Below are 18025 nucleotides of genomic sequence, written 5' to 3'. Positions count from 1 at the left end.
AAAGAAACAGAGAGAAAAGAGAGAAAATGTATAGGTCTGAACTCTGCCTGAAACTTACAGAAATGTTACATAAGCTACAGAATATTAAAAATTATAGAAATTGAAGTCTTAGTGCCCCATTGCAAGCCTAAAACATTAAAAAGCAGATTTTGTCTTAGGTGTAGGTTGAAATTAAATTGAAGGCAAATATATTTATTTGATTTTTTGTTAATCGTATTCTGATTTCTGAACTTTTAGGTTCTGTTCAGGTTAATTACCACTTTTTTGTTACGATATGAAAAGAGTTTTTACATTGAGTTTACAATTAGTTTACAATTAGTTTTTACAATTAGTCGTTATGTGTGTCCAAAAACTTAAACTGTAAGGGAATATATTAAGTACTTTATGACTTCTGACACAATTTTAGGTACTAATTCAGAAATAACTAGTTTCAGTATTAAGACCAAAAGACAGTGTATTTGCATGGCATTTATCATATATGAGTATATTGATCATTTCAATCACATATAGAAGCAAATATTTTGTTCTACAAATCTCTTCCAAATTCAGTAAGTTTTTAAAATGCCAGGTTTTGGAAACCTATTTTGCTACACTTCACTCCCTCAGCTCAGCCTTCAGAGTTTGTTGTTGGTTTTAGTGCTTTCAGAGCCATGTGGCTGGACAAACAGGCTCCCTTATGGCAGAGCTTTAAAAACCTGGTGAGGAACGTTAGGATTGTTTTTTGACTTAAAGAAGTAGTAGTAATGTGACCCAAGCCTCTTGGTAAGCCATGCTGCAGAACTTGAGCATGCTGCAGTACAAACTCACTGTGTGGTTGTGTTTTACACTGTTAATACTTTTAAGTGATCAGAGCATCTAATTACAGTCAGGTTTTGAGGTCGGAAGTAGTGTATCTGGTGGTTACAAGCAGCAACCTCTTAGGCAGAGCTAGGCAGCACTTGTAGGGAATTCTCCTGCCTTTCTGCCTCTATAAAAACAGTGATTAGGCTGGATGAATTGAAAAATCTTTTTTCTGTTTATTACCTATATATTGTCTAATTTTCCATGTCTTATTTTTCTTACCTATGTCTAAATATTTCAGACTTTTCCATGTGGTTGAGGGCTCAGTATGGTATTATGATATATCTGTACAATATTCCTGTGTAATCTACTCTAGGGGATCCTACTCTAGCAGGTTTGTACTAGATGATATCCAGAGTCCCTTCCAACCCCTTAATTCTGTGATTCTGTGGTAAACATTGACCAGTCTTTATATTCTACTTAAAATATATGCTAACGAGGTATCATAATTAAAAGAAATATTACATTTATCCACACAAAGGTGTGTCCAGGTTGTGTTTGCTGTTACCAGACTTTGCTGGATGTTGTTTGAAAAATTTTGTGCAGCTTTCAGTGACTTTGGTATGTAGGTCTCTTAATATGTTTGAAGACCAATTCTATGAAGGGAATTAGATGGTGGTTGAAGGCAGGAGGAGGGGAGAGCACCTTCAGAGCAAGTTCTTGCTGCCAGCTGTTTTATTAATGAGGGTATTTTCCACTACAGAGGCAGCCCCTGTGGTAGAGAAAAGATTTCAGATGCATCTTTCAGACTTCACTAAAGTATGTGAAATATGCATGGGTGCCCATTTTTCAGATGCCCTTTCACCACATGCTTAAACAGAAAGGAATATAGGTTTTTCTTTCAACTTGATGGCATAACTTTCAAACATGTTTTTTTCTGTGTTAAAAAAAGCGAGGAGATTAGGAGGACCTAGTATCAGAGGGAGATGGTTATTTCTGCAGTTCCAAAACCTGATATTTTGTGGTGTCCTCACTTAATTATTTTGAAAATGAAAGTGCATTCTGGTAAGGTAAGAGAATGTGGAAAAAGTGAAATTGTGCTTTTATGGGTTTTGCCACCCATGTACCAAAACTTCAAATTCCTTTTCTTTCACAGAATTTCATCTCTTTGAGAGGTATATACGTTGGTTAAATGCATGGAGTTAAAGAAGAGGTTTTCTTGGGTATTTGTGATTATGTAAAACAGGCCTAATATTTAAGTTCCTGTTTGGGATAGCCCTTTAAATAGGGAAATAATTGGATTGTCCTATATTGTCAAATTTCTTTAGGAGAAAATTCAGCTAAGTTGATACATAGGTGTTTTAAATCAAGCAAAATAATTCTGTGTGGAATTGTTTTAGATACACTCTTTGGCTCTGCTTTATTTGAGCAGTTGAATTGTTCAGCAAGGCCAAGTGCAAGGTTCTGCACATGGGCCATGGCAGTGTCAAGCATAGTTACAGACTGGGCAGAGAATGGATGAAGAGCAGCCCTGAAGTAAAGGACTTGGGGATGTTGGTTGATGAGAAGTTCAGTATGAGCCAGCATAGTGTGCTTGCAGTCCAGAAAGCCAACCATGGCCTGGCCCGCATCAAAAGAAGCATGGCCAGCACTTTGAGGGAGGTGATTGTCTCTCTCTGCTTTCATGAGACCCCATCTGGAGTACAGTTCTGTAGCCCCCAGCACAGAAAGGACATGAACCTATTGGAGTGAGTCCAGTGGAGGGCCACGAAGAGGATCCAAATGCTGAAGTACCTCTCCTATGAAGACAGGCTGAGAGAGTTTGGATTGTTTAGCCTGGAGAAAAGAAGGGTCTGGGGAGACCTTAGAGCAGACTTCTAGTACCCTGAAGAAAGCTGGGGTACTATAAGAAAGCTAGGGAGCTACTTTTTAGCAGTGCATGTAGTGATAGGCTGAGGAGGAATGTTTTCAAACTGAAAGACTGTAGATTTAGGTTGGACATTACGAAGAAATTCTTTACTGTTTGAGGATGGTGAGACACTGGCACAGGTTGTCTAGTGGAGTTGTGGCTGCCCTCTCCTTGGAAGTGTTCAGGGCCAGGTTAGATGGAGCTTTGAGCAACCTGGTCTAGTGGGAGATGTCCCTGTCCATGCAGGGGGGTTTGGAACTAGATGATCTTTAAGGTCCTTTCCTACCCAAACCATTCTGTGTTTCAGTGTATGGCATTATTCCATTTTTCTAATGTAATATCCATTATGACACATTTATGCCTGTTTGAACCTGCCATTCTAATTTTTTTTATTTCAGTGGAAATTAAGGGCAAACAACAGAGCACCTTCCACAAAAGCAAGAAGGCAAAAGGACTGTGATAGACACAGCTCTAATGATGAAGAATCCATTGGGTAAGAACTGGTCTCAAAATTAGTTGTCTACTCAGTTTCACAATCTTTCTTGAAAATGTGTATCAGTGGTCTCTGCCTAATTATTTGCATCATGGAGATGTTCTTCAGGCTGATAGGTAGCCTAGCTTCAGAGAATCACGGTTCTGTGATTTAATGGTATTGTGAATTATGAAGCAACCATAAATTTTCTTTGCTCTAACACAAGGCAAGACTGTGACATCACAATAAGAATGTAATGCTTATTACAGGAATTACTGATTGTTTACCTTCTTGGAAATCTGGAAAATGTTAATTACTCTTTAAGTCTAAATGATCGTTTTAGCCCTAGGTATTTTAGATATTTAGGTTTCCCACATTTTCATTTGCTTTTCACATTTTGCTTTGTAGTCCACAATTATTAAACTGGCATTATTATTAAAAAAGAAAAAACAGCAAGAAAACCCCAATCCAAGCAATATGTCAATTAGTAGGGAAAGGCAATAAAAAAGCAGTGTTCTTTTACCTCTGTGTTCATAGTCAATACACCTAGGTGAGTAAATAAGACTGCTGATGTGCCACTTCTTTATGATATGTTGCCAAGAGCAAATATCTTGATTTCTTTGTGACGATGACAGATTACTTAAAATCATCTGTTGTCAGCTACATAATTGTTCATCCAAGAAAATTTTGAAGCTGTAAGTGCTGTAGTTTACAAACAGAAATGAAAATACAGAATTGGATAAATTGACAGCATCTAGGAAGCATAATGAGGCATGATGAAAATAATTATATTGATGAAGCAGTTGTTGCTCCACAAAATATTTAAATCTAAACAAATTAGAGTATGCATTCTCTGTCCCATTTTCTGACTGGCACATAACTTGACCGTAAGTGATTTAATACCAGGAGAGACTGTTTAAAAAGTGCCCAGATAATGAAAATGCTTAATGGCAGCAGGTAGTTTTGACATTGCTGAATATGGTGGTTTTGTGACCTGTGAGTGGTCATCATTTAGCCTGGTCTTTATATTCAGAATGCTTCAAACCTTTGCAGGCCAGAGGTGAACTTTAAGATTGTGGATTTATTTGTCATACCTTCTCAGAGATGTAGCTGTCAGTTTACATATGGTTACCTCAAAATGCTTCTCTTTGTAACTTTAGCTGAGGTAGAGGCTCACAGGGTCAACCTTATTTTAATTTTTTAAAGATTTAAATCTTTATAAATTGCAGTTTCTCAAGTGTCAGTTACGCTTTGAAATGGATACTATGTGATACCAATCTCCAAAGGTCTTTCAGTAGATTTTGTACTGACTTTTCAATGTTGAGAAACTGTAAAAGACAAAAAAAAAGGCTATATTTGGGTATAATTTTGTAACAATTTGGTAGTTGATTGTTTCTGTCACTCCTGCTGTGGCGTGAGTGTCCCCCAGGGATCAGTGCTGGGCCCAGTCCTGTTCAGTATCTTCATTGATGACTTGGATGAGGGGATTGAGTCCATCATCAGCAAGTTTGCTGATGACACCAAGCTGGGGAGAAGTGTTGATCAGCTGGAAGGCAGGAGGATTCTGCAGAGGGACCTGGACAGACTGGAGAGATGGGCTGACTCCAATGGGATGAGCTTCAACACGGCCAAGTGCCGGGTCCTGCACTTTGGCCACAACAACCCCATGGGGAGCTCCAGGCTGGGCACAGAGTGGCTGAGAGCAGCCAGGCAGAAAGGGACCTGGGAGTCTGGATTGACAGGAAGCTGAACATGAGCCAGCAGTGTGCCCAGGTAGCCAAGAAGGCCAAGGGCATCCTGGCATGTATCAGAAACAGCGTCACCAGCAGGTCCAAGGAGGTGATTCTGCCCCTATACTCAGCCCTGGTAAGGCCACACCTTGAGTACTGTGTTCAGTTCTGGGCCCCTCAGTTCAAGAAGGATATTGAGGTCCTGGAGCAGGTCCAAAGAAGGGCAACCAGGCTGGTGAAGGGACTCGAACACAGATCCTATGAGGAGAAGCTGAGGGAGCTGGGGGTGTTCAGCCTGGAGAAGAGGAGGCTCAGGGGAGACCTCATCACTCTCTACAACTCCCTGAAAGGAGGGTGTAGCCGGGGGGGGGTTGGTCTCTTTTGCCAGGCAACTCTCAGCAAGACAAGAGGGCACGGTCTTAAGTTGTGCCAGGGGAGGCTTAGGTTAGATATTAGAAAGAATTTCTTTATGGAAAGGGTGATCAGACATTGGAACGGGCTGCCTGGGGAGGTGGTGGACTCTTCGTCCCTGGAGACATTTAAAAAGTGACTCGATATGGCACTCAGTGCCATAGTCTAGTGACTGTGGCGGTAGTTGATCAGGGGTTGGACTCGATGATCTCTGAGGTCCCTTCCAACCCAGCCTATTCTATGATTCTATGATCATGGGGACAGGGAGCAGGAAATAGGGCTGCTCTCACTTGAACATCTCTGCTCATGGATGACCTTCTGAAAAGTCACTGTCAGGTGATTTGTTATCCCAGGCAGGGCTCTCAGGTCAGTCACCCTCATATACTGGAGGTCCCTTCACACTCCTGGAATTGTGTCACAAAAAAAATTAGCACATGTCATGAAATATGAATAGTTCACTTTATTGGTTTCATTGCAAAAATTTAAATGCAATATGTATGTAATTGGTCAATTAATGTTTTGCATCCCACTTATGAAACTTTGTTATTGTTGAGGAAGGGGGTGACACTATTTCAAGGGTAGCTGTCACCATGTTGAAATAAAGCTTAGAGGCATCCGCTTACCTCAGATGTTTTACTCCTGCATCCTCCAAGAGAAAAATTAGGCGAAATAAAAAAGAAACTAGAAAACGGTTTTGAAATCCAAGCTTCTCACTCTGTTCTGTCAAGTTTCTTTTATCAGGAGGATAGGAAGAGTACTTAAATAATATGTGTGTGATTTTTTCATCAGAGTATTGTAAATATTAACTAAAATACGTGTCACAGCTGAATGAAGTACTGACCCAGTATCAGTAAGATTTTCTGTGGCAATCATTTACATACTGGTTCCCCTTGCAAGCACATTTTGACAGTAATAAGTTCCTGGTCCAGCAAAGCAAGGTGGTTAGTAGGGATGTTCATGGTTACTGTTAAAACATAGACTTCCAATCCTTTGATGAAAGGACAGAGCCTTGAAGTAGGAGGAGGACAGACCGGATCTCTTCTCAAAAGGGTGTAGTCAGTGAATGTGGAAATCAAGAGCTGACTGTTCATGGTGCATCATGTTATTCCTTTGGGCTCTGATGGGCCAAGATCAGATAGCAGAGTACACATTGAGTGTATTTATTCAGTGCCTTTATTCCGTAAACTCAGGACAGATGGTCAACTTTCATGGGAGCATTTTTTTTATCACCTGATGAGGTGTCACATGGTATTTGGTATCCCACTGTCAAAATATCTATCTCCCCAAACTTGGGTTTACTACTAGGAGAATGTAGGCATGAAAATTGTGGTGTAGACAATTAATATTAAATTACTCCAAAAGCAGTCAGTAGCCTCCAGGTCTCATTTTGACCACCACTTTCTAATACAAATTTGAGCAAATTAGAGCCAGTGATTACAATACTTGACAAATATGGTCGAGAAGGGAGCTCAGTCTAGCAGCTCTCATTATTGGGTGAAATAGGGGTCACACGTTTTCCTCAAAAGAGTACAAACAATAACTTCTGGTCTTGCACTTTGTAAGGTAGAATGCTCCATTTTTCCCTGTGAAAAATTGCATGAGACTGGCCAGGACAGCAAGCTATTAGCATTTTTCAAAAATTTTTTTTTCTCTTCCATTGTTACATGTGTAAGCATGTTTCAATTACCTTTGCTTATGCTTGGTTTATTTTTGTTTGTTTCTTTTGGTAGATAAAAGATACAGTAAGTTCTTGCTTCAGAAACAAAAATGATTGAGTTTGATTTTCCTTCACCAAGATGCCTCCAGTCTTAGTGTTGTGCAGGTTACTTTGCTGGGTCTGGTCATGGGCCTTGCTTCTTATGTATACTTTGCTTACTTTTGTTCTACTTGTTAATAACTTTTATCTTTTAAAATGTCTTTTGCATGACTTGCTCACTTCATTATGTGGACAATTTAACAGGCAGTTTGGAGATCTGTGACCCAGCCATCATTTACAGATGTGCAGGCTGGTTTAAGTGTAAATGTTCTTAGTAAATCTGTTTTATGTTCAGTCTTAATTACACGATTTTTCAAGAAATGCCACCAGATGCCATTCCTTCTTTAGAAAGTGAAGCCATTGAAAGCTCTGAAGCCCCTGTACTGAAAGCTTTGAAGATCATGTCGTAACCAGCAATCCTATCAAGGTCTTCAGTTGAAAACGGGTACCACATAAGAAGTGATGCCTTATCTGCACATCATCTTTAAGTATAGCCAAATTTATACTTTCTTCCTTGTTGTTTATTGAGGGTTCATCTTCTTTGCACAGGTTTCCAGTGCAAAGCTAGTTGCAGAGATGCACGTTTGCTTTAAATTGTAAGATTATTTTTGCAAAGATGTTTTCTGAATATGTATAAACCCTATTTAAAATTAAGAGTGGGGAACACCACAAGTTCTGTACCTAATTACAAGCAGTAAACCAGATTGTGGAGTGGCCTGGACCCTGTCAGGGTCTAGCCTGATAAGAGTGTGAGCAAAGAATGTCAGATCTGAGTTTCCAAGGTCTCCAACAAACTGTAGATAATGAAATAGTTTCACTGGGAATTGACTACCTCCTGTTCTGAGCTTTCTCTGTCATGGTGGCATTTTTTAAGACCCTAAAGGTTGGAATGTTTTTATTATCCTTAGAAGTCCTGATCATATAATTAAAATAAAGGCTTTGAGACCATGTGTGTTCTCAGTGGATTAACTACTGTGCAAGGCTAAATTTAGTAAAATTTGTTTGACCAACAGGAAGAAAATAGTCTTGCATTTCTACAAGATGGAACAATGAAAACTGAAAGAATTTCAACCTCAGATATAAGCTGTTAGGCTCAGCATGAGTCTTAACAGGACAACAAAAGTATTTCATGGAGAATAACATTTATATTGTCTCATGGTGCATCATTCAGTAATGATTTTTAAACATTTTAATTTTTAAGAAGGAACGCTTTCTAATTAATATCTTCACACTGTTAGGGTTCACTTCCACACTTGCTACATATTAGGAGGAAGAATGCCATTTAGATACTTCAAGGTTTGATTTGCAATTTCAAGTCCTGCTGGAGGAGGAGGAGAAGTATTTGGCTCATTCTTTCATTGATCAATTTGCATGAGTTACTTGATGACTTCTATCATGAAATAGCTTTTAATTGCTTAGTAGTTGTAACTTTTTTAACAATCTAACAGGTTCTGTGTAGCTGAATTTTGAATTCTTATCAAATCTTAAATATGTAAATTCTTTATTTTCTGACACACTGCTCAGATATTCCTCATTTCTAAAATGCATTACAGTTGGATGAACAATAAATTATGTACATGTTCAGTCACTGTAAGTTGATCTGACATGATGCTTGTTAATGATATATCAACTCTGAACATTTGAAAATCCCAGAAAAAAAGCTAGAACTTTTGATCTAGCTGAGGGTAAAATAAATCTCTTGCTTTGTATGCTAAATCAAGAACACTTTGCAGGCTTGGTGTATGCTCACAAGGTTGTTACAGTTGGGCTCCACAGTGTAAGACACGAGTCCTACTAAACTGTCCTTCAGGACCTGTATTTAATTTCTAAACTTTTCAGTAGTTAAAGCATATCTTCAAATGGAATTCCAATCTCTTCGTCCTCAGAGTGTGGAATAAACTTTATTTAGGTCTACAATATTTGAAGCATATGCTCAAACTCTATAATGGGTTCTTTAAAACAACAGTTCTTTCCATTGGTAGTCATAGAGTGTATAGAGGTAAAAGAGCAGATGTATACCTGCCTTTTCCTGGCTCTGCCTAAAACATTCTGGAGCATTCCTATAGATTAGGTCACTCTTCTAATGAGTCTGTCTTTATACATATGACTTCTCATCAACTTCAAAGAGTCAGTCATTTGCATGATCAAAAGAAGTTTGGAGAGCACTGATCTAGGAAGTGCATAGCAGAACTCTAAGAGAAAGCAGCTTATTGCATACAACATTGTGGCATTCAGTGATGCAGAGTTTTGGTAAGGCTGACTCATTGGTAGCTTCTATGCAGGTTCTCCAAGCTGTGTATAGGAACCTTAAAGTCTAGTGTTGTTCAATGAGGGGTCATGTGTCTTGTTAACATGTCAAATAACCATGGAAAATAAATCTTGGCATGCAGCAATTACTGGAAAAGCAAAACATAGGGATTACCTGAAACACTTTCCCCAGGTTCAGCACATTTTGCTAGCATGGCAGTTCTAAGTCTTCCTTTAGTTTCAAGCATATCTATTCTTCAGCATTTTTCATGCCATACATTTTTGTTTACTGCTGGTACCATGTAACCATGCTGTTGAGCTGAATGGAGAATGTCAGTAGGACCACTGCAGTTCCCTAGTAGTTGCTTGCACAGTTGTCAACAAATAGACAACCAACAGCCATGTGGTTAAGAAATGTCACTGTAGGATGCATGTAACAGCTATGTGAGTAATTTCTGTAGCTGTAAAAGGAGGATCCTTGCTCTACATTGTGAACAATTTAGTTTGTTACACAAGACATGCAATGGAAAAAGCAATTCTTGCTTTGGAAATATTTTAAAACCAACTAATGAGCCTGAACTGTAGTGTCCTCTTAGGGCCAGTCCTGGCAAAACAAGTCCAATTCTCATGTTTGAAAATAAAGTCAATCTATAAATAATGTATTATATTTAATCCTTATTGGTTTATAAGGACACTGTCCAAATCACTGGTCATGCTGCAGAATTTTAACAAACTTTGTAGTTCATAACTGTATGGCATTATGTATGAACATGAGTCCGTTGAAGCTTCAAAACTGAGAGATTGTACTAGCTTCTTGATTTTTTTAAAAATTTTTTTCCCTCAGCAAGATCATAATCTAATGTTTTACAGTAACCAATACTATTCATGGTTCTAAAATAAGATGCCACAATATGACAACTTGTTTGCATATTCTGCAAGTACTCAAGTGCATGTTTTTAAAATAGTTTGTAAGGCCACAAAGGTGAATACTTTGATAATTTTACAATAGAAAGATGCAGTGAAATTTCCTTATTTCTGCACTGAAAGTTTACCTCTTCAAAATCCCATATGGATGTGTTAGTCATTGATGCCAGAGGAAGAAACCTTGTTCTGATGAAGAGGTGTTTGTTATTCTTCCTCTCCAGAGATAACTGCTTTGTAAATTGTCAGGGAACTGAACTTAATTCTACTGATGGTATAAAGTATGATGCAGAGACAGTAAATACAGAGAAAAGCTTTATTGAAATAATGTGACCTAAGGAGTTCTCAGCACCTTATTATTAATTTATTGTTATATGTATGGCAGGCAACCCAAAGTTATCTTGACGAATGTACTGAGGACGAAAATAGGAAGAAAATACACACAGGCACAACATAAAACTGGTGCTAATTTCTCTGGTGCTGGCAAGCTGCAGGCAGATCAACCACCTTCCTCATCTGCTGCCAGCCTAACAATATGGCAAATTTTAAACCCTACTCTCCAAAGCCTTTTTCTGTCTAAAAGGTACGTTGGTTTTGCCTCACATCACTAAACAAAGTATTCCATGCTGTTGTTTTCTTTTTATGAGAAAAGGTTCTTTGTTTTATCACATCTGTCTTATTCATGACATATGTTCTCATGTCATCCCTCTTGATTGAATTTCCTTGTACCTGGTTACTTTTGATAATCATTAAAAAAAAAAATGGTGCTGCGCACACTATGGTGGGTTTTCTGATCAGGTAAATCTATACTGACAAGACTAATTGATTCACCCACTGGACTGTCACAATATTTGGGGATCAGTCTTGTGAAAAGAAGCCTACATTTGCATTTATTACCCTCTTTTCCCAAAGAGGGTATCAAGATGTATTTTAACTATTACCATTTCTGACTACTCATCAAAATAAGACAACTGGCATAAAGGGTGAGAAGAAAAGCTTATCAAATCCAGTATCTTCCTTCCTCCACCACTGTTCTCACCCACCTCCCAAATAGTGGTCAGTTGCAGATAATCAGGGAGAAGCATGGCTAGAGTGAATGCTTTTTTCAATGAGATTTATCTCTGATAAATCAGGGTAGAGACTTCCTGTTTCCAAGGTTGCATCGGACTACAGTGTTCTTCTATATTAGACTTTTCCTCTCAATCATATCCTTACTGCTTGTCACCTTTGTACCTCTGCAACTTGTTGTCTTTAAAGCAGTCTCCTGATTAGGAGCAAATTTGTCTCAGTGCAAAAGGAGATCTGAGTGCACCCCAGACATCACAGAGTCTGTGCTGGATTGTGCTTTGCAGATGAATACAGGAGGATTAGGCAGTTGATACCCAAAAGATAATGTTGTTAATAATGGATGCAAAAAAGGCTTTGAAATTGCACCTCATGCAAAATAAAGTGCAATAGAAACGGTAAAATTTAAATCTCAGTCTGAGAAAGTAGGTGGATAATCAAGGCTATATACAGCAGGCTGTCTGCAGTGGCACTGTATGAAATGAGCAGTACTGCTCTTGTACATCTGGGCTCAGATACGCTTTTGCATCTTCATATTTCTGTTTAGCTTATTTGTGGTGCTTGCCTTTTCTAACAGTTGCAGATGTTTTTCTGAGCCTTGTTGCTATTATGTAGAATGCCATTGGGAATTTGAGGAGGGAAAAAAAAAATCTAATGCTGCCTTTTTTTGTGTGTTTTCTACCTGTTGCTTAGTGCTTGAGAAAATGCAGTCTCTCTTACTGGAGGTTTCTTGTTCACAGGAAAATCAAGATTGTTTACTCCATAGTTTTGAGAAATGGGGACAGAAATTACATTATTAAAGATAAATGTATATACAAGTTTTTAAACAAAACCTCGATGTATAAGAGGCAATTCAATGTGAATTATAACTGGTTTAAATGAAATTATATGGCTGGTGTTTTTTACCCTTATCTCTTGTTGCTTTTTTGTTTATCTGCTTACCTTGAATTTTAGGTTCCTTAGCTGGATTTCATTGTGTCTGTGGGGGACTGAAAGTAATGATGTTTCATGATTATCAATCCTCTAAATCACATGAATTTAAAAAGAAGGGTTTTTTTCTGGATTTCAGTGCAGTATTTATGATTTACTGTTATATATACATGGCAGGCAACCCAAAGTTATCTTGACGAATGTCCTGAGGACGAGAATTGGAAGAAAATATATACACAGCCACGTAATAATTGATGCAAATTTATCTGATGCTGACAAATTACAATCGGGTCAACTACCCTCATCATCTGTTGCCAGTCTCCAGACATGTCAAATATTAAGTTCTCCACATGAAAGTTCTTTTCTGTCTGAAAGGTATGTTACCCACTGGTCTTGTCAGTCTTCCTGAAATGACATAACTTCACAATGGAAAAGAATTTCCCTAGAAAAATTTGTTACATTCTTGTCTTGAAGCAGGAGATTGATTTCCTGCGTGCAAACTAACATGATGCTTCAGTGAGCCATTTCAACATTGCATTTGTTATGATTTACAGTACCTGATGTCAATAGGCCACTTTTCCTTCATAGAAGGGGCTCCCCTTTGCAACAGATCAGTGTTTTGATTTATGAAGATGGCCAAGTAATTCAAACATATTTAAGTTGGTTTTATGTCCCATACCAAAATCTTGCTTTCCTGTTGCTATTAATGTGTTCCAGCATGATTTCAAGTAGCTTCTCTGGCAAAATCTCTCCAAACTCCTCTCTGTGATAGTTAATTTCTTTTTGAATTAATCCACCAGTATTCTCAATCCCAACAGAATACCATTGTTTAAAGGCTTTGTGTGTGTCCTCTCATTGTTTAACATCTACTTTTCCTCTTCTGTGTTTAGGTTCACTGACCATCACAGTAACATAACATGTTACTCTTGACATAAAAAACCCTAGCAGAAATCAGATACTAGATTTATGTAACATTTGTTTTGGTCTAAGGTGGCAGTAGAATTCAGAGTAACTTTTTCCTTTTTCCTTTTCTGGCTTTTACTGCTATGCTTAACAGCAAGTAACCCACAGGAGTAAATAGTAAGCAGTTTGGGGGAAGAAGTAAAAATGAAAGGATGAGAAGAAAGTTTTGTGAGGGCAGGAATAATGAACAGTTCCCAGGTTAAATAAATCTTAAAAATTCTTGATAAAATAAGTAATATTTCTCATTCTGAATGATGAAGATCTTACAGAACCTAAATTATTAAGAATAACTTTCTTTTTTTTCTGTTGTGATTCCCATTGCTGTTTAAGTTAATCTGACAAAGCTACGATTTTAGTGAGGAATTTAGAACAGTTTATCAGACTGACTGTTCTTAATAAATAGTTTTCTGTATCTTTAGGCTGACTAAAGAGGGGGAAGCTTATTTGGATTGGGTTTTTTTGTTTGTGTTTCTTTTGTTGTTTGTTTTGTTTTACTATGAAATCTTTAAGAACTTTAAATTTTAGTATCCAAAATACTAAATTTTAATATTATTTTGGATGATGGGAGGAAGTTGGTTTATAGAGAGGAAAACATGAATTCTTCTGTATAACTCTAAATCTGAGGAAACATCTTGTATGTTTTTCAGTCTCACTTTTGAAGGACAGCTGTTGAGTTTTATGTTAAGCAGAAGAATGGTTTGAACTAGTCAGGTTTGGTTTTTTTAGTAGGTGGTGTACTCAATTTGATTTAGAGTTGGAGTGGTTCATTGTTTGAAGGATTAATATTCCATTCCTGTGATATGCTTTTCTAATATGTTAAGTAAAAAGCTTGTTACTAGCAGGAACTGACGTAAGGAGGATTTTCTATTCCTCCCCAGTGACCAGCACATTAGCTCAAGTTGTGATAAAAATATAATAAATAATTGGTAATTAAGGAATTATTTCAATAAATGTGCTGTTTAAGCCTGGTCACTTGTCTTTAATTACGGTCTGTGTATATGATACACTAGGCACTGATAGTTTTGGGGTGTCTTTCAGAGACAAGTAAAAGGTTTCTCCTTCTATATGCACATGGCTGAATAGAGGGTCTGTAGTGTTGTCAGAGTAGCTAGAATACATGCTCTGTTTTACTGAAAATTGTGCTAGTTTTGTACTATGGAAATTTCAGGTTAAGTAGAACAATTGTAAATGATCAGAACAGGGATAATAAGTTAACCTTTCTCTGTCAGCTAGAATTTGCTGTGAATTCCATTTCCTTACTTGCTTTTGGTGTTACAAAATTGGTGGATTTCGCATTGCTTGTTCACAGCAACCCAGTGTGAAACATTTGCCTAAGTCACCACTGACCTGTTTAACTAATGAATTTGAGGTAGGTTTTAAATATAAAGAAACATAGAGTTTTAAAGGATGTTTCCTACTTTTTTTTTTATTCTCATAGCTCTTGAGAATACTTCAGTATATGCTGCAATAGCTTAAGTTATGCATGTATTTGTTAAGGAGTGTATCTTAAACTGAGTTTTCAGCAGAGAGTGGACGTGAAATTAAAACCTGCTGAATTTGTGTATAGACTAAATCCACTCAGAGAAGTCTAATAGCCAAAACATTCCTATGGAAATGTTTTCTCTTGTTGAAATTCCTGAATTGTGATGTTGATATAAGACAAATGCTAACAAATACCCGATAGTTTTGTATGTTCTTTTAAGACAATCAGATCTTTATGCATGCAAATATTTGAGGGAGAGACATGGATTAAAAAATGAAGTTTTGAGTAGTGAGGTTATTTCAGAACTACAGCTACCTGATCTATGGAAGACTGTCTTGTTCAGTATACAGAATGAATAACAGAACTTAACAAACACTTTTTCTTTGGTCCAGTTCATGATTCCTTGTGAATGGAAGGATAATCAGTAGTTTGTTCACAGTGCTTACATACTGTTCATCACTGTAATATCAGAGCATTTCAGAAATCTCTTTGTGTTTTCAGTATTCCCCAGAAGCAACAATACTCCAATCTACAGGTACATCACTGAAGAATAGGTATCTTCAGAAAGTGTCCAGCAGTTTTGGCTATCTAGATGTCAAGAATATTCTTTCCCATTTCTTTCCCATGGTTGGTGAGGTTCCTTATGGGTCCAGGCTCAGCTGTCAGTGATTTCAGTTGTAGTGATAGCCACCTAGATCTTTACAAATTGGCAACTGCAACATTCTGAGTTAGTCACATTATAAAACAAAGAATACAAAATCACTTTAGATTGAGGTGACTAACGGAGGAATAGAACAGATTTTCCAGAGCAGCATCAAATTTTGTCATCTATGAAATCTTGTTTTCTTTTTTATTTTCCAACTCTCTCAGGAAGTGCAGCCAGAGTTGATGAAGATTAGTTTCTTTTACCTTGTAGCCCTCTTAAATTTTCAGAAGTTTTGCTTACTGAATATAATAATGTTCCTGTGAGAAAATATCACTTGAACATATAATTGTAAATTATCCTAATGTGTACACTAGAAACCAAAATACGATTGAGTGGACTTTTGTCAGCTGTAACTATCCTCCAGAGAAACTGAGAGTATGTTTACAAGATCAGACCTCACATGGGAGACCATCATGATCAGACCTCACTGTTCAGTCTGTCAATACCTCCTGAATACACTCTCCTATTTATAAAAAAGCTAATAAAATATAAACAAAGAAAATAACCAAAATCAACTGATTACTATTTTGCATGCCCTTGTTTTTAGGATGAGCCTACAAGCTCACCTGCAGGTTGCCTAGTTTCTTACACTACAGTCATTTTCTGTTTCTTTTCTATTTCTTATTCACATGTCTTGTCTCCATGCTACTCCTTCAAAGTAACTATTTCAGGCCCTTTTGAGCAGTAATGGCTATTTAAATCTTTTCTCATTTTAGAAACTTACTCAGTGGATTCTATTAGCAGCTCTAAATCTAGATTTTAAATGTACTACATTGCCTCATTCCCACCACACTTATGGCAAAGACAAGGATACACTCAACTGACGTCTCTCTTTTTTTTTTTTTTTCCTCTTCCTTGGTATGTGTTCGTGTTGCAGTCATGCTTTAGAGTGAAATCCTATTTCAGGTCTGATGATAAGCATGCTAGATTTTCATTCTTTGTGCCTTTCAAAAGCATCTGTTTCCTTAGTAATGTCAGAGTATCTGTGTGTTTTCCTATTGGGAACTGAATTAGTTTGTGTTTCATTTGCCAAGCTCTGCATGTTTAGTAAGGGGACAGAAATTTGTGGTCTAACCAATTTTTGATTCTATTGGGATTTTTATTCATTATTCTTTCAAAATTAAAGGTAATACTGGATATTCTTTACAGGTCTGAGCACTGCCTGAGAAAGACAGATGATGACTGCAAATTGACCAAGGCTTCTAAGGAACTAGGAAAAAATAATGTCTTCACTTTAAGAAGACGGGAGCTGCAGAAGAAAGGTTTGTAGTGAACAAAATCTGGCATTTGAATACCAATTTTGGAGATTGTTGGGAAGTTTTGGGGGTTTTTTAGTCTAGTGTTATGAGAAGAGCATAGAAATTAAATAGGCATTGAATGCAATAATCTGTTTTCTCGAAATACTGGTTCTTACAGATAAGTTGTAATAATTAGCCATTTTTAAATAGGAGTAAAGCTATGGTGAATCAAATCCATGGAAAAACAGAAAACTGAGAGAAACCTTTCTGTACCATTATAACCCTGATTTTATAAAGGTTTTTATACTCAAGAATTTAATGCATTAGGAGTGCTAAAATGGTTTGTTAACTTTCATAAAATGTTGATACTATATGACAATTTCTGTATTTACTGTTGAAAAATTATAAGCTCTATGCTGGGGCTTCAAGGAGAACATGCTCTCTTTTTAATACTGCTTAGTAATATTTGCAGAATAGAAGGCAAAAGCCTTTGGAATACGTAGTGCTGTCTGACTTGGGAGGGAGTTTTAATTTTGTTATAGCTTTGTCTTAGCTATTTGTGCAATGATAATATTTCCTTAATTATTGTTGGGAAACTGGAAGAAAACAGACGTGAGCAATCCTGACTTTTAGCTTTAGATAGAGTAAGATAGGGGCCTTGAGGCCCAGTTGCAAGGTTACTGAAAGATGAGCTATGGGAAAAAGATAAGGGAGCTGGCAGCAGAAAAGAAGAATAACAGGATAATGATGCAGGCAGCAGAAGTTCTGTGAGAACAGGGTTTGTGGCCAAGATATAGCCACCTGCAAGATATTGTGATATAAACAAGGGTTCTATATAAAGCGAGTGTGAATTGTTAATAAGTGACTTCACTTTAACCATACTGGTGACTACGTGTTTCCCTTAAGCCTCCGCAGATTTTCTACAAATTATTTTAGGGAATATATTTTGGCAGCCACACACAATTAAAAAAGGAAAGAACTATGGTGGAAGGTGTCTGCTTCCATGCGTTTTATTTATGACATAACCAATATGAAGACCTGGACAGACTGGAGAGTTGGGCTGATTCCAATGGGATGAGGTTTAACACGGCCAAGTGCCGGGTCCTGCACTTTGGCCACAACAACCCCATGGGGAGCTCCAGGCTGGGCACAGAGTGGCTGAGAGCAGCCAGACAGAAAGGGACCTGGGAGTCTGGATTGACAGGAAGCTGAACATGAGCCAGCAGTGTGCCCAGGTGGCCAAGAAGACCAATGGCATCCTGGCCTGTATCAGGAACAGTGTGGCCAGCAGGTCCAAGGAAGTGATTCTGCCCCTGTACTCAGCCCTGGTGAGGCCACACCTCGAGTCCTGTGTCCAGTTCTGGGCCCCTCAGTTTAGGAAGGATATCGAGGTCCTGGAGCAGGTCCAAAGGAG

General features: G+C 37.8%; 1 protein-coding gene across 2 annotated transcripts in view; it reads left to right on the top strand.

The window, feature by feature from the left end:
* Positions 1–18025, top strand: part of SENP7 (SUMO specific peptidase 7) — a 42155-nt gene that overhangs the window by 5057 nt on the left and 19073 nt on the right. The window contains exons 5-8 of one of the 2 annotated variants that reach the window (XM_030467575.1): positions 3088–3182; positions 10612–10809; positions 12399–12596; positions 16523–16635. In XM_030467575.1, the coding sequence (XP_030323435.1) occupies positions 3088–3182; positions 10612–10809; positions 12399–12596; positions 16523–16635 (604 nt within the window). The remainder of the gene's footprint in view (positions 1–3087; positions 3183–10611; positions 10810–12398; positions 12597–16522; positions 16636–18025) is intronic. The other variant, XM_030467578.1, reaches the window with a different exon arrangement.

Source organism: Calypte anna, chromosome 1, assembly GCF_003957555.1.
Source record: "Calypte anna isolate BGI_N300 chromosome 1, bCalAnn1_v1.p, whole genome shotgun sequence".
In the NCBI taxonomy this organism is placed as follows: Eukaryota; Metazoa; Chordata; class Aves; order Apodiformes; family Trochilidae; genus Calypte; species Calypte anna.
This window is presented reverse-complemented; position numbering and strand designations above follow the sequence as displayed.